The 24,898-nt window shown below is 38.2% G+C and overlaps 1 protein-coding gene and 1 pseudogene across 1 annotated transcript in view; both read left to right on the top strand.

Moving 5' to 3' along the window:
• The first annotated feature begins 1,351 nt into the window (after positions 1-1,351).
• NDUFS4 (NADH:ubiquinone oxidoreductase subunit S4) overlaps positions 1,352-24,898 on the top strand; it is a 113,464-nt gene continuing 89,917 nt past the window's right edge. The window contains exon 1 of the mRNA XM_069556558.1: positions 1,352-1,608. Coding sequence (XP_069412659.1) covers positions 1,511-1,608 — 98 coding nt within the window. The 5' untranslated portion in view covers positions 1,352-1,510. The remainder of the gene's footprint in view (positions 1,609-24,898) is intronic.
• LOC138422016 (cytosolic iron-sulfur assembly component 2A pseudogene) lies at positions 19,705-20,346 on the top strand (annotated as a pseudogene).

Here is a 24,898-nt window from a genome sequence, read left to right as displayed (position 1 = left end):
GAAATTATACAAATGGAAACAGTAGTAGTGGCCAGGGGTTGGGCGGTGGGTATATAAAAGAATATCACCAGGGGAAATCTTTGTGGTGATGAACAGTTCTGTATCTTGATTCTGTTAGGGGTTTCATGAATTGACACGTGATAGAATGACAAAGGAATGCATAAACACTTTATACCAATGTCAGTTTCGTGGCTTCCATCCTGTACAACAATTATATAAGATGTAATCAATGGGGGAAACTGGGTTAAGTTTGTACAAGAGCTCTCTGTACTGTTTTTGCAACTTCCTGTGAAATCTATTTCAAAATTAAAAGTTTAAAAGAAAATTCTCTGTGAGATATCTCTTCCTTCATCTTTCTGTGCTTTTCCTCTTTCCCTGGACAAGGCTTTCTCTCTGGTACTAGGTGCTGTGGTGCTCAATCTTTTTTTTAAAATTAATTTATTTTTAATTGAAGGATAATTGTTTTACAGCATTGTGTTGGTTTCTGCCTAACGGCAACATGAATCAGCCATAGGTATTCCTATGTCACCTTCCATCTTAAATACCCATCCCATTTCACTCCCCACTCAATCTCTTTCTTAACCCCTTTCCCTTATGTATTTCATTTTCTTTTAATTGGCTTTAATGCAAAACCAAGGCATTCCCCATCCACCTGTTAATACGATTCTTTTAATAAAAATTGTTTTCACCTGCTTAATTTTAAAAGCAGGGGCATTCTAACTTAAAAAAAGTACAACGAACCTGCTTTTTATTTTATAATCCACAGTTAATCATTGTTCTTAAGGTTAGTAGCCCACAATACCAACATATTTCTAACAATTGCCTCAGAAGATAATTTTTGTTTTGTATGTCTAGTATCCATGAATTATGATTACACGTTCAGGATTTACTGGGAAAAGACTGATATAAAATAGTATGTTTCATAAATTTTTCATATGAATACACACATCAAAAAAAAAATTTTGCCCGGCCATGTGTCTAGATTTTTCATTTGGAAAATATGATCATTATAACTATCAACTACAGAACATCAAACTGAATACAGCCCTTTCCTGAGGGCTTGCAAACTGAATCTGGCAACATTTTGGAAGAGTACTACTTTAGGTTCTCAAGAACCAACAAGCCCTCTGGCTCTTCTAGTGGCCTCAGCCCCTCGTATTGAGTCCTTTGAAAAAATTATGAGTTGCAGGTGCTGAAATTTTCGAGCATTTTCTTTCCGTCTCTTCATTAACCGGTATGTAAACCAGTCCTAACAGACAAGGATTTTACTTTATGAGGTTGATATTTACACTTAATGCACTTCTTGCATTTTTCTTCCGTCCATTTTCCTTCTTATCTCTTGCAACCAAACGTTGCACTTCTTTTTAAAACTCCATTATTTAACAAAACACCTAACAATAATGAAGTTAACCAAAACCCCCCTACTCTTTTGCGTTGCGGTTCCATGGGCTTGAAAACGAAGGAAGCTTGTCCCTTGCGGTGATCCGTCCTAGTGTCTGCCTGTAGCAAGATGGCGGCGGTCTCAATGTCAGTGGCGCTGAGGCAAGCGTTGTGGGGGAGAAGGTTAGGGACTGTAGCTGCCGTTTCCGTTTCCAAGGTTTCGACCAGGTAACAGGATTATGAGGCTTCTTCTTCAACCTTCTCGGGTCTCTCTACTTTTGCGGAGGTCTCTGCTAGCTGGGTCTCGGAGAAGGCCTCGGGAAAACGTCCTTTGCTGACCCTTTCCTTGGGAGAGTGCGGGCGGATTTGGGGCGATCTAGGGGAGCTTGGCCAGGCGAGTGGGGGCGTGCATGCGGGGAGAGGGGAGGGGGACCCCTGGTTTCTTGGAACCTTGCATTGCTGCTATGGGAGAGGGTTTAGGATATGGGGTTGTTTCCGAAGCCATGAACCAAGCCTGAGCCCCCAGAGAGGAGGCGGAGTCTCATTTTTCTTCCCCACTTTCCGAAACCGTCCATTTTTCACCTGTTTGCCCATCACTCCAGTTTTTACTGGAGGGTTGAATCTCTCTTTCCCTTCCACGACTTTAAGTGGTATTGATTAGGTTTCTGAACTGAAACATTTTGTCAGGCTGCTTGGGAGGAAAACTTGGTTGGTATTCAATGTTAGTGAAATTACCGCTGCTAGTAATACTGGAAAGTAATTTTTAAAAGGCTGGTGGTAATGCCGAGAGTTTTCCCATCTAGAATTTTATTAAAGCCTCACTGTAATTCAGAGATTGTTGTTGTTCATTGTTTTGCATTGAAGCATTTTTGTGATGGTGTTTTCTTTTTTGACTGCATTATTTAATCCTTCCTTTCCCTATTTTTCTGAATTTTCCTGATTTTAGTATAACACAACAGCTCACGCGCCCACACACATACTATCTAGCATTTTTATCTGCGAAAAATTTATTGTTTTGTTAAATTGCTGTTTTCACAGCTTGTTAGTATAAATATAAACCAGAGCTTTTGTTGTTTGTCTTCTGCAGGAGTGCTTAGAACAGCGATGCAAAGACTGGATGGACAGAACTGAAGCGGGTGTGAGGGATGGGAGTGTTAAAAATTGAAAAGAGAGTCTGTTGAAATTAGTTTAGTGTTACATTAAACATGAAGGGAATACAGAGATTTGGAAAGAGTTAATTAAAGAGGATTTTTGGAGATAAGTTTTATTTAGGTTTTAAATAGTGGATGATGGATGGGAAAAATGCCCTAGGTAGGGTCAGTGGCTTATTAAAAGTCTTGAGTGCAATATATACATAATACTGTTAGTTGTTGTTTAGTTGCCAAGTCGTGTCCGACTCTTGCGATCCCATGGACTATAGCCCCCCAGCTCCTCTGTCCATGAAATTCTTCAGGCAAGAATACTGGATTGGGTTGCCATTTCCTTCTCTGGGGATCTTCCTGACCCAGAGATGGAACCCGCAACTTTTGTGTTATCTGCATTGGCAGGCGAATTCTTTACCTCTGAGCCATCAGAGAAGCTCATATACATAATATAGTGTCATTCAAAAATATAAGTTTGTAATTAACTGTTCTACTTATGGGGAACTTAAAGAATGGAAAGTATTTCTCTAAGATACTCCACTGGTTAACCTAGGACTAGAATAGAGGTGACCCAGGTTAGCTATTCTCCTAGATACTATGGAGATTAATTTTTTATTTCCAACTAATTCACAGTAGCCCTAGAACTGAGAGCAAATTTGAAGGGTCCATGGCCAATCAAACCGTGGCTGTAGGGAATTCCCTGGTGCTCTAAGGGTTAGAAGGACTTCCCTGTAGCTCAAATGGTAAAGAATCTGCCTGCAGTGCAGGAGACCAGGGTTCGATCCCTGGTTGGCGAAGATCCTTTGGAGAAGGGAACGGCAATCCACCCCAGTATTCTTGCCTGGAAAATCCCATGGACAGAGAAGCCTAGTGGGCTACGGTCTGTGGGATCGCAAAGAGTCGGACATGACTGAGCAGCTAACACACACTAGTTCTTAGATAAGCCAGTATGAAGCCCTTTCACTGGGGGAGGGCCCAGCTTCAATCCCAGGTGGGGAACTAGGATCCCACAAGCTTCCGGGGCGTGGCCAAAAAAAAACAAAACATGGCTGTGCTGTATGTGTAAGTCACAGCCATTTTGTTAGCAATTTACAGTAGTTGAAGTTAAGATACTAGATTTTGGAAACTCTGGTAATTAGTCTTATCCACATTTAAAAAGCTTCTGCTTGCAAATGTGTTAGAAGAGATTTGAAAATAAAACTTTAAACCATGTAAAGACGAACTGTTTCAGATATTGAGTGAAATTGCTCAGTCGTGTCAGACTCTTTGTGACCCAATGGACTGTTGCCTACCAGGTTCCTCCATCCATGGGATTCTCCAGGCAAGAATACCGGAGTGGGTTGCCATTTCCTTCTCCAGTTTCAGATATTAAAATTCTTAAAAGTCAAAGCGAATTTTAAACACAAGTCAAATGATACACTTGTTTGCTTTCTTTACTATTTTTTTTTTCCCTAAAGAGCTTATGTTGTTAATTTCATCTTAAGGGAAATGTATGGCACTTCTCTCTTACATACTATTTGCTTTTTATCCTTAAAATCTCTTTACATTATGACTTGTGATTAATGAGGATCTGGAAAAGTGTAGTGTGGAAAGAGAGCCAATTAATGGGGAAATATACATCTAAAATTCATTGTATTTTATTACTTTATTTGTAAATGATGTGACATTTCAGATCACTTGAGTAAAATGAGAGAGGAGAATCAGTAAGGCCCTTGGTAAGGAAGGGAGTAGTGATCAAATACTTAAAAAAAAAAAAAACTGTTAGCAGAAGGAAAGCAGTAGTTAACTGTTACATTAACTTATTAATGTGTGAATTTAACTGCAGTATATCTGTAAAAAACCAAAGAGACCAAAAAGCCAGACAACATGTACACACAAGACAGAGAAAAAACTAAAAGGTGTAGTTGATTTCAGCTGATCTAGTTACTGAGCACCTGCTCTAGAGTGAGTGTGTTTCCAGGTGCTTATTTCCCTGGACTGAAGGAGAAGGGAGAAAACCCTGGATATATGGCCTGCACTTTTCCTTACTTTCCCTGACTTTCCTAAGGGATTGTCCAGAGTAAGTTTAACTATTTAGATATTAGTCTTCTCCAGGGGATCTTCCAAACCCAGGGATCGAACCCAGGTCTCTCGCATTGTGGGCAGATTCTTCACCAGCTGAGCCACCAGGGAACCCCAAGAATACTGGAGTGGGTAGCCTATCCCTTCTCCAGCAGATCATCCCTACCCAGGTATCAAACCGGGGTCTCCTGCATTGCAGGCGGATTCTTTACCAGCTGAGCTATTAGGGAAGCCCAGAGAAAAATGAAATTTTATTTCAAAATAGCAGTATTTAGGACTCAGGACATTTGATACAGTGTTGCTGTTTTCTTTAACCTGTTCATGTATACTTATCTCACCTAGCCCTGTCCTATCACTTCTCTGGATAGGACTGTCTTGTGTTTATCTCAAATAGCTCCTTAGGTTCTTCAGAGGGTGTGCTATTAATACTGGTGGGAGCTAAATGTATGGGACCTTTTTGTGAGGCCTGTTTTGTATTGTATTCTCTTGCTCTGTTTTCTTTTTCAGCGTTAGATAAGCCAGTATGAAATTGGGAGTTTGCAGGAACCTTCAATGAGTAAGAGGTACTAAGTTTGATAAGAGTTCTCTGTATATTACACCTTGCTGAGAAACTGTCTCAGCCTAAATTTGAGGAACACTTGTTTTTCAGTTGCTGTCATATCTGACTCTTTGGAACCCGGGACTGCAGAAGGCCAGGCTTCCCTGTCCTTCACTATCTCCTGGAGTTTGCTCAAATTCATGTACATTGAGTCGGTGATGCCATCCAACTGTCTTATCCTCTGTTGCCCCTTCTCCTCCTGTTTTCATTCTTTTCCAGCATCTGGGTCTTTTCCAATGAGTCAGCTCTTCGAATCAGTTAGCCAAAGTATTGGAGCTTCAGCTATTAGGACATTTAAAGTTGGTAGGTTGGCTTCTGCTAGATAAACAAATTCCTCTCTTAAGGGCAGCTACTTTTTGCTGTCTGGAACGTATCAAGATCAAGTTTTGTGAGCTTGCAGTGTTTATAATGTGTTTTCTAATAGGTTTCATTGTTTTGCTTATTTTCCTCATTAAAAATATCCATAATTAGTTGGTCTGTTTTCATCAGCAGACATATTTGTTGAATTCTCTTCAGTTCAGTAGCTCAGTCGTGTCTGACTCTTTGCGACCCCATGAATTGCAGCACGCCAGGCCTCCCTGTCCATCACCAACTCCCGGAGTTCACTCAGACTCACATCCATGGAGTCTTAGGAGATTTAAAAACTAGTTAAACATTTAAACACTCTGAGCTCCTGCTCTAGAGTGAGTCTAGAGCACTCTCAGTTCAGTTCAGTCACTCAGTCGTGTCCAACTCTTTGTGACCCCATGGACAACAGCACTCCAGGCTTCCCTGTCCATCACCAGTACTCCCAGAGTTCACTCAAACTCACGTCCATCGAGTTGGTGATGCCATCCAACTATCTCATCCTCTGTCATCCCCTTCTCCTCCTGCCTTCAATCTTTCCCAGCATCAGGGTCTTTTCCAGCAAATCAGTTCTTCGCATCAGGTGGCCAAAGATTGGAGTTTCAGCTTCAGCATCAGTCCTTCCAATGAACATTCAGGACTGATTTCATTTAGGATGGACTGGTTGGATCTCCTTGCAGTCTAAGGGACTCTCAAGAGTCTTCTCCAACACCACAGTTCAAAAGCATCAATTCCTCAGTGCTCAGCTTTCTTTATAGTCCAACTCTCACGTCCATACATGACTACTAGAAAAACCATAGCTTTGACTACATGCACCATTGTTGGCAAAGTAATGTCTCTGCTTTTTAATATGCTGTCTAGGTTGCTCATAACTTTCCTTCCAAGGAGTAAGCATCTTTTAATTTCATGGCTGCAGTCACCATCTGCAGTGATTTGGAGTCCCAAAAGATAAAGTCTGCCACTATTTCCACCGTTGCCCAGTCTATTTGCCATGAAGTGATGGGACTGGATGCCATCATCTTAGTTTTCTGAATGTTGAGTTTTAAGCAAGCTTTTTCACTCTCCTCTTTCACTTTCTTCAAGAGGCTCTTTAGTTCTGCCATAAGGATGGTGTCATCTGTGTATCTGAGGTTATTGATATTTTTCCTTGCAACCCTTGATTCCAGTTTGTGCTTCATCCAGTCTGGCATTTCGCATGATGTAGTCTGCATATAAATTGAATAAGCAGGGTGATGATATACAGCCTTGATGTTCTCCTTTCCTAATTTGGAACCAGTTCATTGTTGTATGTCCAGTTCCAACTGTTGCTTCTTGACCTGCATACAGATTTCTCAGGAGTCAGGTAAGGTGGTCTGATATTCACATCTCTTTAGAATTTTCCACAGTTTGTTGTGATCTACACAGCCAAAGACTTTGGTGTAATCAGTAAAGCAGAAGTATATGTTTTTCTGGAACTCTTTTGCTTTTTCGATGATCCAACAGATGTTGGCAGTTTGATCTCTGGTTCCTCTGCCTTTTCTAAATCCAGCTGGAACATCTGGAAGTTCTTGGTTCATGTACTGTTGAAGCCCAGCTTGGGGAATTTTGAGCATTACTTTGCTAGCCTGTGAAATGAGTGCAGTTGTGTAGAGACTAGTTCTAATTGGTCTAATATTAGAATAATGTCTTGGCACATAGTAAATTTTACCTAAATATATGCTGATTTTATTATTGGTTTGAATAGGCCGAATATTTTTCTTTTTTTAGTCTTGTTGATGGATATCGTGGTAGATGATATTATTATTTATAACATTTACATTCCCTGTGACAGGGTTATGCATCACTGCCCCATTTGGCAAATGATTTGTTTCGACCAATGAAATCCTAACCAGAAATAGCTAGGTCACGTCAGACATTAGCTCCAGGAACTTTCCCATGTTTTGCCATGTTGTTTTTTCCTCTGCTGTCCCAGGTGGGCTTTTTCCTTTCAGCCTAGATCCTGGAATAAAGATAACATGGGGAAAAGCAGAGCTGATTATTATAGGGTATATAAAATATAAAGAGACTAAGAAATAAAATTTGTTACAAGCCACAAAGATGTTTGGATTGTCGACTACCTCAGTGTAACAGCCTATACTGACTCTTGCACATACGCATGAAAATAAGCAGGTTTTGGTATGTGCACTGATACATCAGTAATTAGGTTACAGGCTTTTGGAGGGATAAAAAAATTTTTAATTTATTTTTCTATACTTCATAGCATCTAGTGTAATGGGTCTTACAGTAACAATGCTTATCACATAGATGAGTAAATACATATTCAGAGATGGTAAGGAAAAGCAGGAAGCCCTACGTAGTATTTCTGTTAATAGCCTCATCAGTGAAAACCAGATAGGCAATAACCTACTAAATGTGGATATAAAATATCTACAACACACATTGTTTTCTAATCGTTTGCAGTGGTCTGAGTTTAGGATATTCACCTAAAACCCTGTTAACTTCTGGATTGAAGTTGTCTCATGAATAGATCTTTTTTGTATTCATACATTTCTTTGAGAAGTGTCCTGATTCCTCTTTTGTTTTCAAATTTAAAAAAGACATGGAAATGAATTCATTTGAGAAAGTGTACTCACAGAACCTCTGAACTCTTTAGGAATAATAGTAACTAAAGGTGATTATTAGACTTGCTATCTGCAATCTACTTGAAGTTTTTAAAAGTTAATAATAGTACATGGGACTTAGTGAAGACAAATGAGCCAACTTGGTTCCTGTATAATACATGTTAGAAGAGGTCTCTGTTTGGGGATAGGGTGAAAACAGGATAAGACCATTTCAAATGAAAAAGCTTCCAAAATATATTCTTTGGTGAACATTGAGAATAATTTTTGTGATTTTTACTTTGAGTACAAATTAATAATAACAGCTAACATTTCTCACTTGCTGTGTATTAGCCACTGGGCCAAGGACTTTACCTTCGTTATCCCATTTCTCAAAGTAATCCTACAAACTTAGATGTTTTTATTCTTATTTCTCAGATGAGGAAACATTTTCAAGTTTACGTTACTAGGAAATAGTCTGACTTAGCTAAAGGAATATGTGACTTTTGCAGGAAGAAATATTATGTCTGAAAATAGTAACCTATAACTTGTCTTCTCTTTTTTTTCCTTTTAGCAAGGTATATTTTTTATTTGAAAGACTCTGATGCTCTTTACTTTCACTCCACTATTCCTTTTATACAATGAGAGTCTCCAATTGAGGAACTGGGGCTTTTTTTTGGTGTGTGTGTGTGTGTGGTAAGGATCTTTCCCCTAAAGTTTGTCATTATTTCTGATAAGAGACTGTAGGTAACTTCATGATTATACTGTCTTTCCCTCTTAAACAAAATCCATGTAATATATATTGAACAAAGAATACTGACCATATTTTTCTTCCTTACCCTTGTGATCATTGGGAAAAAGTTATTGTATTCTGCTGCCTTTAAAAACTATCAAGTGTCTGCTATGCTTTCTGAGTTCGTATGTCTGTTTTTTAATAGTGTTTTTGTGTTCTTCCTTGACTGGTCTGCTCCCCTTTAGCATTTCCATTACTGCTTTTCATTTATAATGGATTTGAATACCGAGCAAATAAACCTATTAGAATTTTGTATGAAATAGAATTAAAGCTTTGTTGGTGGCTGAAATTGACTTTATTGTGATTACAGCCTTGAACTTTTTAAATGTTGACGGATAATACGTATAATTGTTGTTTAGTCACTACGTTGTATCTGACTCTCTTGTGACTCTATGGACTGCAGCCCATCAAGCTCCTCTGTCCTACATGAGCTCTTTATTATAACATTTTTTTTCAATTTGCAATATCCAGACACCCTGATGGAATCTTTGCAGTGATCATATTCTTCATAACAACTTTCATCCAAATATTTGAATATTTTAGCAAACTATTTGAAGTCTTTTGTCCTTTAAGTAATGGCATGAGAACAATTCAGAATTTCTGTTTCAAATTCTGTTACTGAGTATTTTAATAGAGTGAATATTATATTAAATATTAAATTTAAGTTATATTGAATAATTAATATTAAATTGTATTAAATATTAAATGGTATTTCATAGATTAAAGTACTAAGGTTCCTTAGAACTAGTTGTTCAAATGTGACTTTTTTTCTTGACTTTACTCTCTAGACTTAAATTTTTTCTTATGGGATCGTGCTCTAGTTCAGTTGTCTTTAAACTCTAGCTATGCATCAAAATCACCTGTTGTGTGCATAAATAATTCAGATGTCTGGGTCCCAGTATATATTGGTTCACTAAGTTTAGGTTGAGATCTAGCTCTGTAGTGATTCTGAAGGGAAGGGAAGGCTGAAAACTACTGTTTTTGTTTCATAGTTTCCATGCTATATCTTGAAGGATGTCAAAAGACATTTTACCTTAGGTGGAGATTTTAAAAAACCAGCCAAAATGTTTCTGTTTTTGTATATTTTCCTAATCTAAGTTTTATGTTTTTTACCCATGTATTTTATAGAGGCTTTTTCCAGGAGATACTTTCCTTTGAGGCAAAGCAGGCATTTTGATAATTTTGGAGAAAGCAGGCCATGTTACTCACTCTCCAGAGACTCTTGTTCTTCCTTTTGGAAGGGCTCAGGTTTAATATAGCGCAGCTGTTGAACTCTGCCCTTCAGAGTTTTAAGAAGAAAGTGTTTTATCCTTTAAAATGGAAATGACTTTTTTAGGGAGGTGGTCTTTGGCTGGATATAGTTCTCTAAGAAAGCTTTTCTAGAGTTCTTTTGTTTCAGTGATTTCTTAGAATTGTTTCAGATGTGTGAGAGCACTATCTCTGAGAGTAAAGATCTGGCTGCTTCTGTAATGTGTTTTGCTGTATCCTTAACAACGCTAGATGAAGGATTTAATTCTTTGCATTTTCTAGGACTCAAAAATATGTTCTTTTCTTTATTCAGCCACTCCATACATAAGTAAATGGTCCTTGAATAGGTTTACTAGACAAAAGATCCTGTTCTAGATGACTGTTCAGCAAGCCATGTGCTTCTCCTAAAAATGTCAGTCTGTCCTGATGAGCTTTAAAGTGAATACAGATGTTTTGGCTCTTTTGAGGACTACCACCCTTTGTGTGAAAAGAGTACTTTTTCAAGAAATTTCTTCAATATAGTTACAGACGTTTGCATGAAATTTATATTTGTAACGTTTGTCTTTTATGTCTAATGAAATTAGATTTAATTGGTCATTAATAATTTGAATTTAATGTCCTTAGTACAAATGAAATTTAGAGAAATAAAATAGGTCTTAATAAGGCTTTTGTTAAGGTTTTGTATTTATTTGGTCTTTTTAAAATTGGAAACTTAGAGTACTATTAAATATTTTTGTGCAATGAAAGGTGATATTTTACACAAAGGGATACCTTTTTGATTGGGATACTCTTGATTTTCAGTATCTTCTACTTTGGTAGGTAGGTTAACTATAGAAGTTATAGTTCATAGATTCATAGAATGTTTGAGGTGGAAGAAAACTCTTGGACCGTCCTGTCTGATCCTTTGTTTAATGCAGGAATCCCCAGAACTTTCTGCTTCTTGACTATCTAACACTTGAGGAATATACGGTGAATTTCTGGTAGCCTTAGAAAGCCCTCTGTACTTTTATTTAGACTTACTGGTAAATGAAGTTTCTCTTTAATACTATATGGAAAAATTGTAACCCTTGTACATACGTCAGCCCGTTAGTTAATTGAAGACATTTGTCATCAGTCATTCTCCCTCTGAGTTCTTGCTCCAGGCTTAGCATGTCTAGTTTGTTTACCCCTAATTAATGACCAAGTTTCCTGATACCTCTTTGTACTCCTTAGGATGTATTTCATTTTTTCCAGTATCTATCTTTGAACTATATACTGTATTTTTAACTAAATGAGATGATCAAATATGGTAGTTTAGTGAATTGAAATCATAAAAGAGTTGACTCTTGATTGGCTTTAACATTTTTAAATTTTTTACATTATTAAGAAAAATTCACTATCTTCTTTTGGTGAACTGTTTTTAGAATTTTAACACATGTATAGATTTGTGTGATTACCTCAGTCATCAGGGTACAGAATAACAAAATACTTTACCCAAAAAAACTCCTTCTCTTTCCCTGTAATCTCTGGCAACAAATAATCTTTTCTTCATCTCCTTAGTTTTGTGATTTTTGAGACTGTAATATTAATGGAACCATATGGTATACAATTTTGTGAAAACTGGTTTCTTTCATTCACCATAATGCCTTTGAGAGTCTTCTAAGTTGTGTATATCAATACCTCATTCTTCTTATTGCTAAATAATATTCCATTGTTTGAATGTACCACAGTTTATCCATTTAACCCTGGAAGGTCTTTTGAATTATTTCTAGTTTTTGGCAGTTGTAAATAGAGCCACTTTTAAACATTTGTATACAAGATTTTGTGTAAACATTTCATTTCTCTAGCATATATATCTAGGAGGGAGATTCCTGGGCCATAGGTAACACACTTTTGGGGGCTGTTCTCGGTCTTCATTGCTGTGCCTAGGCTTTTTTCTCGTTGCAGTGAGTGGGGATTTCTCTCTGATTTTGGTGTGTGAGCTTCTCACTGAGGCGGCCTCTCTCATTGCAGAGCATGGGCTCTAGACTGCAAGGGGGCTTCAGTGGCTGCAGTGCATGGGCTCACTAGGTGCAGTTGCTGGGCCTTAGAGCACAGGCTCCATAGTTGTGGCAGATGGGCTTAGTTGCTCCGCGGCATGTGGGATCTTCCCAGACCAGGGATTGGACCAGTGTCTCCTGCATTGACAGGTGGATTCTCTACCACTGAGCCACTAGGGAAGCCTCAGGTAATATTCTTTAACTTTATAAGATACTGCAAAACCATTTTCCAGAGTAGTTGTACCATTTTGCTTTTCTAGCAGCAATGTATAAAATTCAGTTGCTTTGTATCCTTATTAACATTGGTGTTGTCAATATTTTAAAATTTAACCATTTTAATTGGTGATAATTCGTTGTATTTTTTAAACAACTTTTTAAAGACATAATTCACTCATATAAAATGTATGATTTGATGGTTTCTAGCTGTCTCTGGGGTCGTACAGAGTTGGACACAACTGAGCGACTTCACTTTCACTTTTCACTTTCATGCATTGGAGAAGGAAATGGCAACCCATTCCAGGGTTCTTGCCTGGAGAATCCCAGGGATGACAGAGCCTGGTGGGCTGCCATCTATGGGGTCGCACAGAGTCAGACACGACTGAAGTGACTTAGCAGCAGCAGTATATTTATGGGCTTCCCTCATAGCTCAGTTGGTAAAGAATCTGCCTGCAGTGCAGGAGACCTGGGTTTGATTCCTGGGTTGGGAAGATCCCCTGGAGAAGGAAATAGCAACCCAGTCCAATATTCTTGCCAGGAGAACCCCATGGACAAAGGAGCCTAGCAGGCTACAGTCCATGGATTTGCAAGAGTCAGATATGACTTAGCAGAGTTGTAAACTGCTACTGTTCACTGTCAGTTTTAGAACATCATCCAAGAAGAAATCCTGTGCTCATTAGCCTTCACTGTGTGTTTTTTCCGTTCCCTAGCTCTAGCCAGCCACGATCTGCTTTCTGTCTTTTAAGTTTGCCTACTCTAGGCATTTCATACAAAGAGAATCATATGTTACCTTTTGTGACTAGCTTCTTTTAATGTTTTCCAGGTTTATCTGAATTGTAGCATGTATCAGTACTTTATTCCTTTTTATTGATGGATGATATTCTGTTGAATGGACATAGCACACTGTTTATCCACAAGTTGATGGACATTGGGAGTGTCTACCTTTCAGTTAGTATGAATAATGTTCTATGAACATTGGCTTCCCAGGTGGCCCAGGGGTGAAGAATCTGCCTACCAATGCGAGAGACACCAGAGACATGGGTTCAATCTTTGGACCAGAAAGATTCCCCTAGAGGAGGAAGTGGCAACAACCTCCAGCATTCTTACTGGGAAAATTGCATGGATAGAGAAGCCTGGCTGGCTGCAGTTCTTGGGGTTGCAAAGGCACACAGCAATACTGTGAACATTTGTGTACAGGTTTTTGTGTGGCACAGATTTTCATTCTTTTGGGTATATCCAGATTAGTTGAATTGCTGGATAATATAACAACTTTGTGTTTAGCCCTTTGAGTAATTGCCAGACTCTTTGCAAACTGGCTGCACCACTTTACATCCCCACCAGCAGTGAATGAGGGTCTTCACAACCTTGCCAACACTTATTACTGTGTTTATATAACTGTCCTGGCTTAGAGGTTAAAGCATCTGCCTGGAATGAGGGAGACCAGGGTTCGATCCCTGAGTCGGGAAGATCCCCTGGAGAAGGAAAATGGCAACCCACTCCAGTACTCTTGCCTGGAGAATCCCATGGAGGGAGGAGTCCATGGGGTCGCAAAGAGTCGGACATGACTGAGCGACTTCACTTCAGTGAGTATGAAGTGGTGTCTGGTGGTTTTGATTTGCATTTCCATTGCAGATAACTCGTTGTGGTTTTAATATGTATTTCCCGATAGCTGATAATATTGAGGCCAAGTGTCTGTTATATCTTTTGCCCATTTTTAAGTTGAGGTGTCTATTTTCTTATTGTTGAATTTTGAGAGTTCTTAAAATACTCTGGCTATAAGTCCTTTGTTGGATTTGTGGTTTGCAAATATTTTCTGCTCATCTGTAGCTTTTCTTTTCATTCTTTTAACAGTATCTTTTCGAGAGTAAAAGTTCTTAATACCGATAAAGTCCAGTTCACCAGCTGTTTTCTCTTATTTATTGTACTTTTGTTGTCGTATTTAAGAATTCTTGGCCTAACCCTAGGGCATGAATATTTTTTACTCTGTTTTCTTATTGAGGCTTTGAAATGTTTTTATTCAGATCTATGATCATATTGAGTGAATTTTTATATAAAATGTGAGATTTAAGTTGAGGTTCATTTTTTTGCATACAGATGTATGTTTGTTCCAGCACCATTTATTGTAAAGACTATTCTTTTATAATTGAATTATTTTTGGACCTTTGTCAGTGTTCAGTAATATTTGTCAGGGTTTATTCCATAGATCTAAATCCCTTTGCCATTACCACACAGACTTTGATTACTGTAGTTTTATGGTTAATGTATTGTAATTGAGGAGTTGTGATTCTTCCCGTTTCATTCTTTTTCAAAAACTTTTTAGCTATTTGAGTTCCTTTACTTGTCCATCTAAAATTTAGAATCATTTTATCCATATCTCTGAAAATTCCAGCTGGGATTTTGATTGGTATTGCTTTAAATCTATAGATTAATTTGAGGAGAGTTGGACCATAAAGAAGGCTGAGCGCCAAATAATTGAAACTTTTGAATTGTGGTGCTGGAGAAGACTCTTGAGTGTCCCTCAAGATCCCTCCAGCAAGGAGATCAAATCAGTCAATCCTAAAGGAAATCAGTCCTGAATATTCATTGGAAGGACTGATGTGGAAGTTGAAGCTCCAATTCTTGGGCCACCTGATGTGAAGAGCTGACTCACTGGAAGAGACCCTGATCCTGGGAGAGACTGAAGGCAAAAGGAGAAGTGGGTGGCAGAGGATGAAATTGTTAGCATCACTGAGTCAATGGACATGAGTTTGAACAAACTTTGGGAGACAGTGAAGGACAGGGAAGCCTGGTGTGCTACAGTCCATGGGGTTGCAAAGAATCAGACATGACTTAGCAACTGCACAACAACAACAAAATCGGAGCATAGTTGTCGTTTCTAAAAATAAAATATTTATTTGGCTGCCCTGGGTCTTGGTTGCATGCAAACTCTTAGTTGTGGTATGAGGATCTAGTTCCCTAACCAGAGAGCGAACCAGGGCCCCATGCAGTATGAAATCGGAGACTTCAATACGGGGCTACCAAGAAAGTCCTGAGCTGTTGTTTTTATTATGCTGACCCCTCCAATCCATATACATGGATGTGTCTTCATGTATTTATTGATTTCTTTCATTGGTGTTTCATAGTTTTGAATGTGCAGATCCTATATGTTTTGTTCTATTTATGCCTACATATCTCAGTTTGGGGGAGCTATGGTAAATAGCCTTGTTCTTAAGATTTCAGTTTCTAATTGAACATTGCCATGTATAGAAATAAGATTGATTTTTGTGTATTTGACTTTGCAGGCAACCTTGCTAAGTTGATTCGTTAGTTCTCTATGTATTTTGTAGATTCTTTGGGATTTTTTAAAGTAGGTGATCATGCATTCTGTGCATAGGGACTGTTTATTTCTTCTGTCCAATCTCTGTACCTCATTGAGGTTGTCATTCTATTAATAAGAAGGTAGGACCAACACCTCAATGAATGGAGAAAAAGATTTCCTTGCTTCTAGTTTTTGGCTCTTTTAGGTTTCCATGTATACCACTTGGTACATGAGAAAACAAAGTAAATTTTAAAAAAATGGATGATTTACACAGTCACACATTTCTGTTAGTTCTCTTTCTAGCTTCTTGGGATAGGATGCTTCTCCTGAAGTGCTCATTTCTAAGTTTGCAGTTCCATTAAGTTTAGGCAAGGGATCAGTCAGTTCAGTTCAGTCGCTCAGTCATGTTAGACTCTTCGTGACCCATGGACTGCAGCACACCAGGCTTCCCTGCCCATCACCAACTTCCGGAGCTTGCTCAAATTCGTGTCCATCGAACTGGTGATGCCATCGAACCATCTCATCCTCTGTTGTCCCCTTCTCCTGCCTTCAGTCTGCCAGCATCAGGGTCTTTTCCAATGAGCTCTTCGCATCAGGTGGCCAAATTATTGGAGCTTCAGCTTTCATATCAGTCCTTCCAATGAATATTCAGGACTGATTTCATTTAGGATTGACTGGTTTGATCTCCTTGCAGTCCACGGGATTCTCAAGAGTCTTCTCCAACACCACAGTTCAAAAGCATCAATTCTTCAGCGTTCAGCTTTCTTTGTGGTCCAACTCTCACATCCATACATGACTACCAGAAAAACCATAGCTTTGACTGTATGGATCTTTGTTGGCAAAGTAATGCTCTACTTTTTAATATGCTGTCTAGGTTGGTTATAGCTTTTCTTCCAAGGAGCAAGCATCTTTTAATTTCATTGCTGCTGTCACCATTTGTAGTGATTTTGGAGCCCATGAAAATCTTTGTTTTTTGAATGTTGAATTTTTAGCCAACTTTTCACCCTCATCAAGCGGCTCTTTAGTTCCTCTTTGCTTTCTTCTATAAAGGTGGTGTCATTTCCATATCTGGGGTTATTGATATTTTTCCCTGCCAGTCTTGATTCCAGCCTGTGCTTCATTCAGCCTGGCATTTCACATAATGTAATCTGCATATAAGGTAAATAAGCAGGGTGACAATATACAGCCTTGATGTTCTCCTTTCCCAATCTGGAACCAGTCCATTGTTCTATGTCTGGTTCTAACTGTTGCTTCTTGACCTGCATACAGATTTCTCAGGAGGCAGGTAAGGTGGTCTTATATTCCCATCTCTTTAAGAATTTGCCACAGTTTGTTGTGATCCACACAGTCAAAGGCTTTAGCATAATCAGTGAAGCAGAAGGCAAGGGATACTAGAGGGAAAAATAATATGACAGACTCGTCTCTGGTTGAGTGATACTTTGAATTCTGATAACCTTTCCCTAATCTGCTTGCTATTTACTTTACAGTGTTAAAATAACTTTTCCATGTATCATGTCCAGAGATTATGATTGCATTCAGTGGGAGAGACAGAATAGAGTGTGCTTATTACATCTTACCACGGCCAGCCAGCCTAGAATGAATTATCTAGTTCTAAAATTGCTCATGTTTTAGCACATCTGAATAAAAGATCAAGCGACTCCCAACAGTTCTTCATACAATCATATTCTAAACCACTGATTCTCAACTGTGGTCGGAGAAAGAATCTTAGAAATGGGCCAGAGAAAGGGTTTCAAAGAAAATACATGTTCCCTTGGTAGAAAATTATTGCATTTAATCAACGATGGAAGATTGTTGTCCATATTAATTGGCAGAAAAATACATCGAGTCCTTGGTTTAGACCACCAGCCAATAGATCTTAATTTCTTTGAGAGGGTATAGAAGTCAGAGTTTTATTTTGACTTCCTTCTAGAGATATGTATATCTCTAGAAATATATAAAATCGAGAGTTGAGATTTCTGGAGGATTCATGGATCCCAGGCTTTGCAGCCCTCCATAGAGAGCATTAGATCTTATGCAGCATTTTCTTTAGACTAGCTCTTGTTTTAGGCTGTTCTCAGTTACAAGTTACAGAAGCCTAGAAAGTCAAACAGGTAGCACAGTCAGGAAAAGACAATTGACTTATATCATCAAGCAATGGAAGGGGAAGGGTAGCTAACTGGTCCCAGGGATCAGAGCTAGAAAGCTGCCAGACTCTCTAACTTGTCTCTGTCATTTGTCAACTACTATGTCAGATTGTTTTTTTTCAATGTGGCAGATATAGCTGATGGAAGTGTTTTCAGGCTTATATCTCATAGTTTTATCATTAGAAAGGGACTAAAAATCCCTTTCTTTGGTACCAAGTTTAAAAGTCTTGGGAATATTCGACTGAGTCAGATTAAACAGACTACGGTCATTGTTTGTAATTTTATTATTCCTGTTGTACCATACAACAGGATACATGTTAGTTATCCTACAGGTATCGTGCATGTAGATTATAGGAACTCTGGAAGTCAGTTGTAATGAAAGCTGGGCCTCTTGAAGAAAAATTTAAAACCAGTAATATTTTATAGTATCCTTCAGTTCAGTCGCTCAGTCATGTCCAGAGAACAAATAATGTCTGTATATATTGTGTAGACTGACCTCTTAACCTTTTTCTTAAAGAACTCTGGCACTTCGCTTGTTAAAGTTTGTTCACTCATTCAATAAATATTTGTAATTCTTTTCTAGTCTCCAAGATTGCATTTCTGCACTTTGCTAGAATGTGAACTCTTAGAACATCTGCTTTGAGGATGAACATAGTAGGATAGAAGTGTTCAAGCAGAGGCTGGATGATCATTTCTTAGGGTCTTATGGGTGGGCTTTGTCTTAGATTGGCATTTCCCAAAGAAGAGTATGAAACAAAAACATGGATATAGGTGGTTTATTCGAAAACTGACCTAGGAACTAGAAGTGAGGAGCTCTGGAGTGAGACAGGGAAGGAGGAAAAAAGGGTGATAAATGAGAGTGCTTGCAGTGAGCAGTAAGAGGTTTAATTTCAATGGAATCACTTAAGAATTATACAGAATGAAAACAAAAAAAAGAATTATACAGAATGCCTTTCAGTATTATCCATTTGAAAGCTGGAACGCTTGGACAGTTACCCACTGGTTCTTGTTTGCTTTTGGTTGAAGGTGTTAGCTTTTTGTGTGCTTTTGAGTTATTATAGTGCTCCTAAGACCCTGAGGCATAATGGGTTCACTTCAGTTGGAATACTGGAAGATGACGTGAGTCTGAGCTGCTGGGGCTGGGGCTGAAATGAAAAACAGGTCGAGGGAATGTAATGTGAGCACCAAAGGTATTGGTTATAGGCTTCCTTATAACTCAAAAGACTCTCTGTAACCTGTTACTTTGAGGGTCCTCTCTCCATGGGATTTTCCAGGCAATAGTACTGGAGTGGATTGCCATTTCCTTCTCCAGGGGATCTTCCCAACCCAGGGATTGAACCCAGGTCTCCCGCATTGTAGACAGACGCATTACCGTCTAAGCCACCAGGGAAGTCCTATAATTTTAATAGCTGTAATTTATGAACACTTAGACACTGTGGTAATTGCTTTATGTATGTTATTTCGTCAGAGTGAATGATCTCATTTTAGATGATCTATTGATAATTATTTTATAGTTTAATCTATTCTTGGGCTTCCCTGGTGACTCAGAAGATAAAGAATCCACCTGCAGAGCTGGAGACCTGGGTTTGATCCCTGCGTTGGGAAGATCCCCTTGAGGAGGGCATGGCAACCCACTCCAGTATCCTTGCCTGGAGAAACCCCATGGACAGAGGAGCCTGGTGGGCTACAGTCCAGAGGGTCGCAAAGAGTTGGACATGACTGAGTGACCAAGCACAGCACAATCTATTCCTAAGGTTGTAAATAACTCATATTTTTTAGAATTTGCTTTATTCACCAGTATTTTGAAGGACATGACAAAGGATCAGGAAACTGAAGTCTTACAACTCACTTAACTGTAAATAATAATAGAAGTTCTCCAGAGGAGAGGACAATGCCATGTTTAAAGAATTCATGGGCAGTTGCCAGGGATGGCGGAACGTAAGGATGGAGCGGGTGTCCAGACTGCTCTCTTGGACACTGCAGATTCCTGTGGCTCTCAGGCCTCTCTGTGTGGGAGCTGCCCGGCAGCCCTGGATCATGGAAGAGAAAGCGCTAGAAGTTTATGATTTGATTCAAACCATCCAGGACCCAGAGAAGCCCAATACTTTAGAAGAACTGGAAGTGATAACGGAAAGTTGTGTGGAGGTTCAGGAGATTAATGAAGATGACTATTTGGTTATTATAAGGTTCACGCCAACGGTACCTCATTGCTCTTTGGCGACTCTTATTGGGCTGTGCTTAAGAGTAAAAACTTCAGTGGTGTTTACCGTTTAAACATAAGTTGGAAATCTACATTTCTGAAGGAACCCACTCAACAGAGGAGAATATCAACAAGCAGATAAATGACAAAGAGCGAGTGGCGGCTGCCATGGAGAACCCCAACTTAGGGGAAATCGTGGAACAGTGTGTCTTGGAACCTGACTGATAGCTGTTTTAGAGCCACTGAAGTATAATCATTTGATATATTTGTTTAAAGTCTTTGTAAAATGTAAAAGATTCATGTTTAATACATAGGTGATTTGTACCTCAGAGCATTTTTTTAAACGATGATTTCCAAGCAAGATTTAATAATCAGGTAGTACCTAGTTTGTTCAATGTATAACATTCTCAGGATTTGTAACCCTTAAATGATCAGACGAAAATATTTTCTAGTTATTGTGTGTAAGATGAGTTGCTGTTTTTCTGATGCCCATTCTGACGCTTTTCATGTCAAAATATTTACTGTGCCCAAGTGTTTTCAGATTAAACCATTACTCTGTAAAATAAATGAAAGAGATGATTCTTGTTAAAAAAAAAAAAAAAGAATTCATGATGGCACAATACTCCTGTATTATGTACCAGTTGACCAGTTACTGTATAACATCCCAGCAGACAAAGATCAACCTATAGAATTTTCTTTGAATTTGAGAATGTAACAGATCCAGCGAGTGGCCAGTAACCTGGGTGAATGAGCATATATTTTCTCTTCACTGATACTGCCTAAATGATTTAATGATAGTTTTGAGGACTTTTTTTCTGCTGCTACCGTTTAGGCTCATGCTCCTGTTCCACTGTTGTCTGTGACTGATTACTATGGTGACAGCCTTGTTGTCCATCTTATTAACATGTTTTAGCATACGATATTTGTGCATAATTAGCTCTGGGGTGCATCATGGGTTATTTCACAAATTCCTTTTCCTTTAGTTGAGACTTAAAACATTGGTATTCTGCTGCTACTGAAGTTACTGGTTTAAGTATTCATGCATCTTAATTACTGCCTGTAAATGGCCCCTTTTAGGACTCGAGTTTTTATTTTGGTCCCAAATTTAATCTTTTGGCTTTAAGTTCAAACTGTCGATGTGGCCAACTCTCTTAATAGTCTCTTTGCTAAGTGTCCTTGACTCTAGTTTTGGGAAAAACTGCTTTCTAGAGATTTTCTGTTAACTGCTGATAGTAGCCATGCTGCCAGGCTATATGTTTAGCTTTTTCATACTTGAACTACTCCATTGGAGCCATCACATCAGTTAATATAGTATTTAGAAGCACACGTTTTATTAGAGTCAACTCTACCTACATTTGAAGTCCAACTCTGACAATGCTTAGCTCTGTCTTTGTGCTTGTTTTCTGTTGTGTAAATTGGATGGAATAACCTCTGTTTCATAAAGTTTATGAAGTATTTAGGGCAGTGCCTGGCATATGCTAAGGCCTAATAAATTGTAACAACAGATCATCATTGTCATTATTCTTGTAGCTTCTTTTAGTGTTTATTCCTTTCTTCTCCTTTTCGTCCCCTCCTTTTGTAAATCTTACCCAGATTCTAGTTCCTCTTCTTGGATTATTGGAGCATCTTGGATTTTGTGTTTACTTAGTTTTTTATTCGCAAGTGTCTAAAAGATGTGTCTGCACCTGGCTTTTTCCAGATTGTGACCTCCCATGTACCCCTCAGCTCAGTGTAATCTATTTTTGGTATCCATCATTCCTCTGAAATAGCTTTCATCAAGGTCGATAGTGAACCTGCTGCTAAATGAGAAGACCTTTCTCCGTCCTTATCTTACATGGCCTTTGCAATCCAAAAGGATGGCTTTCTCGTTCTTGAAAGAGTCTTCCTTTCACTTCTATTTTGGCTTTTCTCACTTTGAATGCCCATCAGCTTTTGCCCTTTCCTTGAACTGGCAGTGTTTCTCAGAGTTTGATTTATAGTTCTTTACTCTTTTAAAAGTGTTTTATATTATATAATACTTTATATACATGTGAATATATACATGTATATATATGTTTAGGAAGCACAATGGCAAAATGAATTGATGTGAACTCAACATTCAATTTAAAAATTACCAATACCTTGTTTCTTTGCATACTCTGTGATAGGCTGAATAATACCCTTTCACTCTAAAATGTCCATGTGTTAATCCCTAGAACATATGAATATTACCTTGAATGTAAAAGTGACTTTATAGGTATGATTAAATTGAGGCTTTTGAGGTGGCAGCTTATCTTTTTGGGCCTGATGTAATAAAAATGGTTCTTATAAGAAGGCCACAGGAAGAGTCCGAGGAGAAGGAAATACCGCCACAGAAGCGGGGGCTAGAGTGCTGTGACCGCTGGTGAGGCAGACTATAAAAGCTGGAAAAGATAAGGAAGGGATTTTCCCTTGGTGCCTCCAGAAGGAACCAGCCTTGTGACACACTGATTATTATCAGCCTGTGAGACTCATTTTGGATTTCTGACCTCTAGAACTGTAAGAGAGTAGATTTATGTTGTTTTACTCCACCAACTTTGTGGTAGTTTGTTATGGCAGCAATAGGAAACTAGTATACTCTTCTTCTATCTCATTATCTGCTGTGACTTCAGTTACCACCTATTTACATGAAAGCTTAAATGTATATAGTTCATTTGTATCATACATACTTTTTACTCAAGGAATTCAGGCTATGTACATGGCAAATAAGAGTAGAAAATGTTTTAGTAACATTTAAAAATTCAAGTTAAATCTGTGATGTTTTACCTTAGTGATTGTTTACTTTTCAACCAAAGAAACAGTAATTTGTTCTACTGCTAGAGGACTGGCTTATTAAGATATATAACTGCATCTTTTTCTTGAATTTTAGACCCTTAGAACTGTTTGATTTTCCACAGGCATCTGAATCACAGTATGTCTGAAACAAGTTGATAATGATCATCTCTTCCCCTGCTCCTCTCATTTTTCCCTTAGTATTGTTACCAATACCCAGCCAGTTATCTGAGCCAGAAACCTATGTATCATTCCTGTCTTCTCCCTCTTAGGCTTCCTATCAGTGTCATTCTGTTCTAGTATTCATTTTCTTAACATTTACTTTCATCCTACCTCCTAACTGGTCTACTTGTTTTTGGTCTTAATTTGTTCTCTGTGTTGCCTGTAGGATAAAGTCCAAACTTCTCAACATGTCAGAAAGGCCTTCATATTCCCTGCCTGCATCTTTTCATTCTTTGACCTTCATCCTCTTCTCAGTTCCATTCTGGCCCCGTCTCCAGCCATATGCAAACTATATTTTGGCTGTTGTGAACTACTTGCTATCCCTGACTGCTGGCACTTGTATGCTCTTGCTCCTACGTAATTAAGATTCTGTCTGCCCGGACTTTCTTCTGGTTTCCCCTCTGACCTTCCTGTCTCTTACCCCACCTCAGCACTCTTTGGATATTTAAGTACTACTTATCCTTCAGATGGCACATTACCATCACTTTCTCTAAGAAGCATTATTTGAATTCACAAGCTTAGGTTAAATACCAGTTCTATGTGGTCTTAGCGTGCCTTATTCTTATGAGTCTTACCTCTTTCTGGTACTGGTTATACTTCATTGTGATTGCCTGTTTCTTTGTCTATGTTTCCCATTAGTTGTAAGTTCTTTGAGAGTTGGAACTGTTTTCTTCACCTTTTGCCTTTCATAGCATAACACAGTACTTAACTACAGTAACATCTGTGGGCTCATATGATTATACAATAGTGTAGAATATTTAAAATATTTCATACCAGCATCTCCTTAAGCAAGATAGCATTTTAGATTTTTGTTTTCCTTATGAAATAAATATTTGGGTTTTAAATGTGTCACGGACAATGATGTTATAGATTACTCGAAAAAGACTTTTTTCCTTGTTAGGTTGTGTCCTGCTTCTTCCTTATATTGAATACTAGTATTGCATGTTGGAGACTTTATATTTTTAAAAAATTGTAGTTGATTTACAGTCTTTCAGATGTACAGCAGAGTGAATCAGTTATATATATATATATATCTTTTTTTTTAGATTCTTTTTCATTATAGACTATTCCAAGATAATTAGTATAGTTTCCTCTGCTCTATAGTAGGTCCTTGTTTATTTTATATATAGTAGTGCATATCTGTTTGTTTTCTGTGTTTATTTCTATTTTGTAAATAAGTTCATTTGTGTCTTTTTTTTTTAGATTCTATATGTAAGTGATGTCATGTGATATTTGTCTTTCTTTGTCTGACTTACTTAATGTGATAATATCTAGGTCCATCCATGTTGTAGTATTTCTTTTTACAACTGAGTAATATTCCATAATATATATTCTGTAATAAATTTAGTAGTAATATTTCATATTTTTTATCCATTCATCTGTTTGTGGACATTTAGATTGATTCCATTTTTGCTGTTGTAAACAATGCTGCTGTGAACATTGGAGTACATGTATCCTTTTGAATTAGAGTTTTCTTCAGATACATGCCCAGAAATGGGATTGCTGGATCATATGGTAACTCTGTTTTCAGCTTTTTAAGGAACCTCCATACTGTTCTCTGGTTTAGGAAGGTTCTCTTTTCTCCACACCCTCTCCAGTGTTTATTATTTGTAGACTTTTTTTTTGTTTCGCCATTTTATTTTTTTAATTGAAGGATAATTGCTTTACAGAATTTTGTGGTTTTCTGTCACACATCAACAAGAATCAGCCATAGGTACACCCATGTCCCATCCTTCCCAAAACTCCCTCCCATCTTCCTCCCCATCCTACCCTTCTAGATTGTCACAGGGCCCCTGTTTGAGCTCCCTCAGTCATATAGCAAATTCCCATTGGCTGTCTATTTTCCATATGGTATTGTAAATTTCCA

This window comes from Ovis canadensis, chromosome 16 (assembly GCF_042477335.2).
Source record: "Ovis canadensis isolate MfBH-ARS-UI-01 breed Bighorn chromosome 16, ARS-UI_OviCan_v2, whole genome shotgun sequence".
In the NCBI taxonomy this organism is placed as follows: domain Eukaryota; kingdom Metazoa; phylum Chordata; class Mammalia; order Artiodactyla; family Bovidae; genus Ovis; species Ovis canadensis.
The sequence above is the reverse complement of the archived record's forward strand: the minus strand, read 5'-3'. Positions and strand labels throughout refer to the sequence as shown.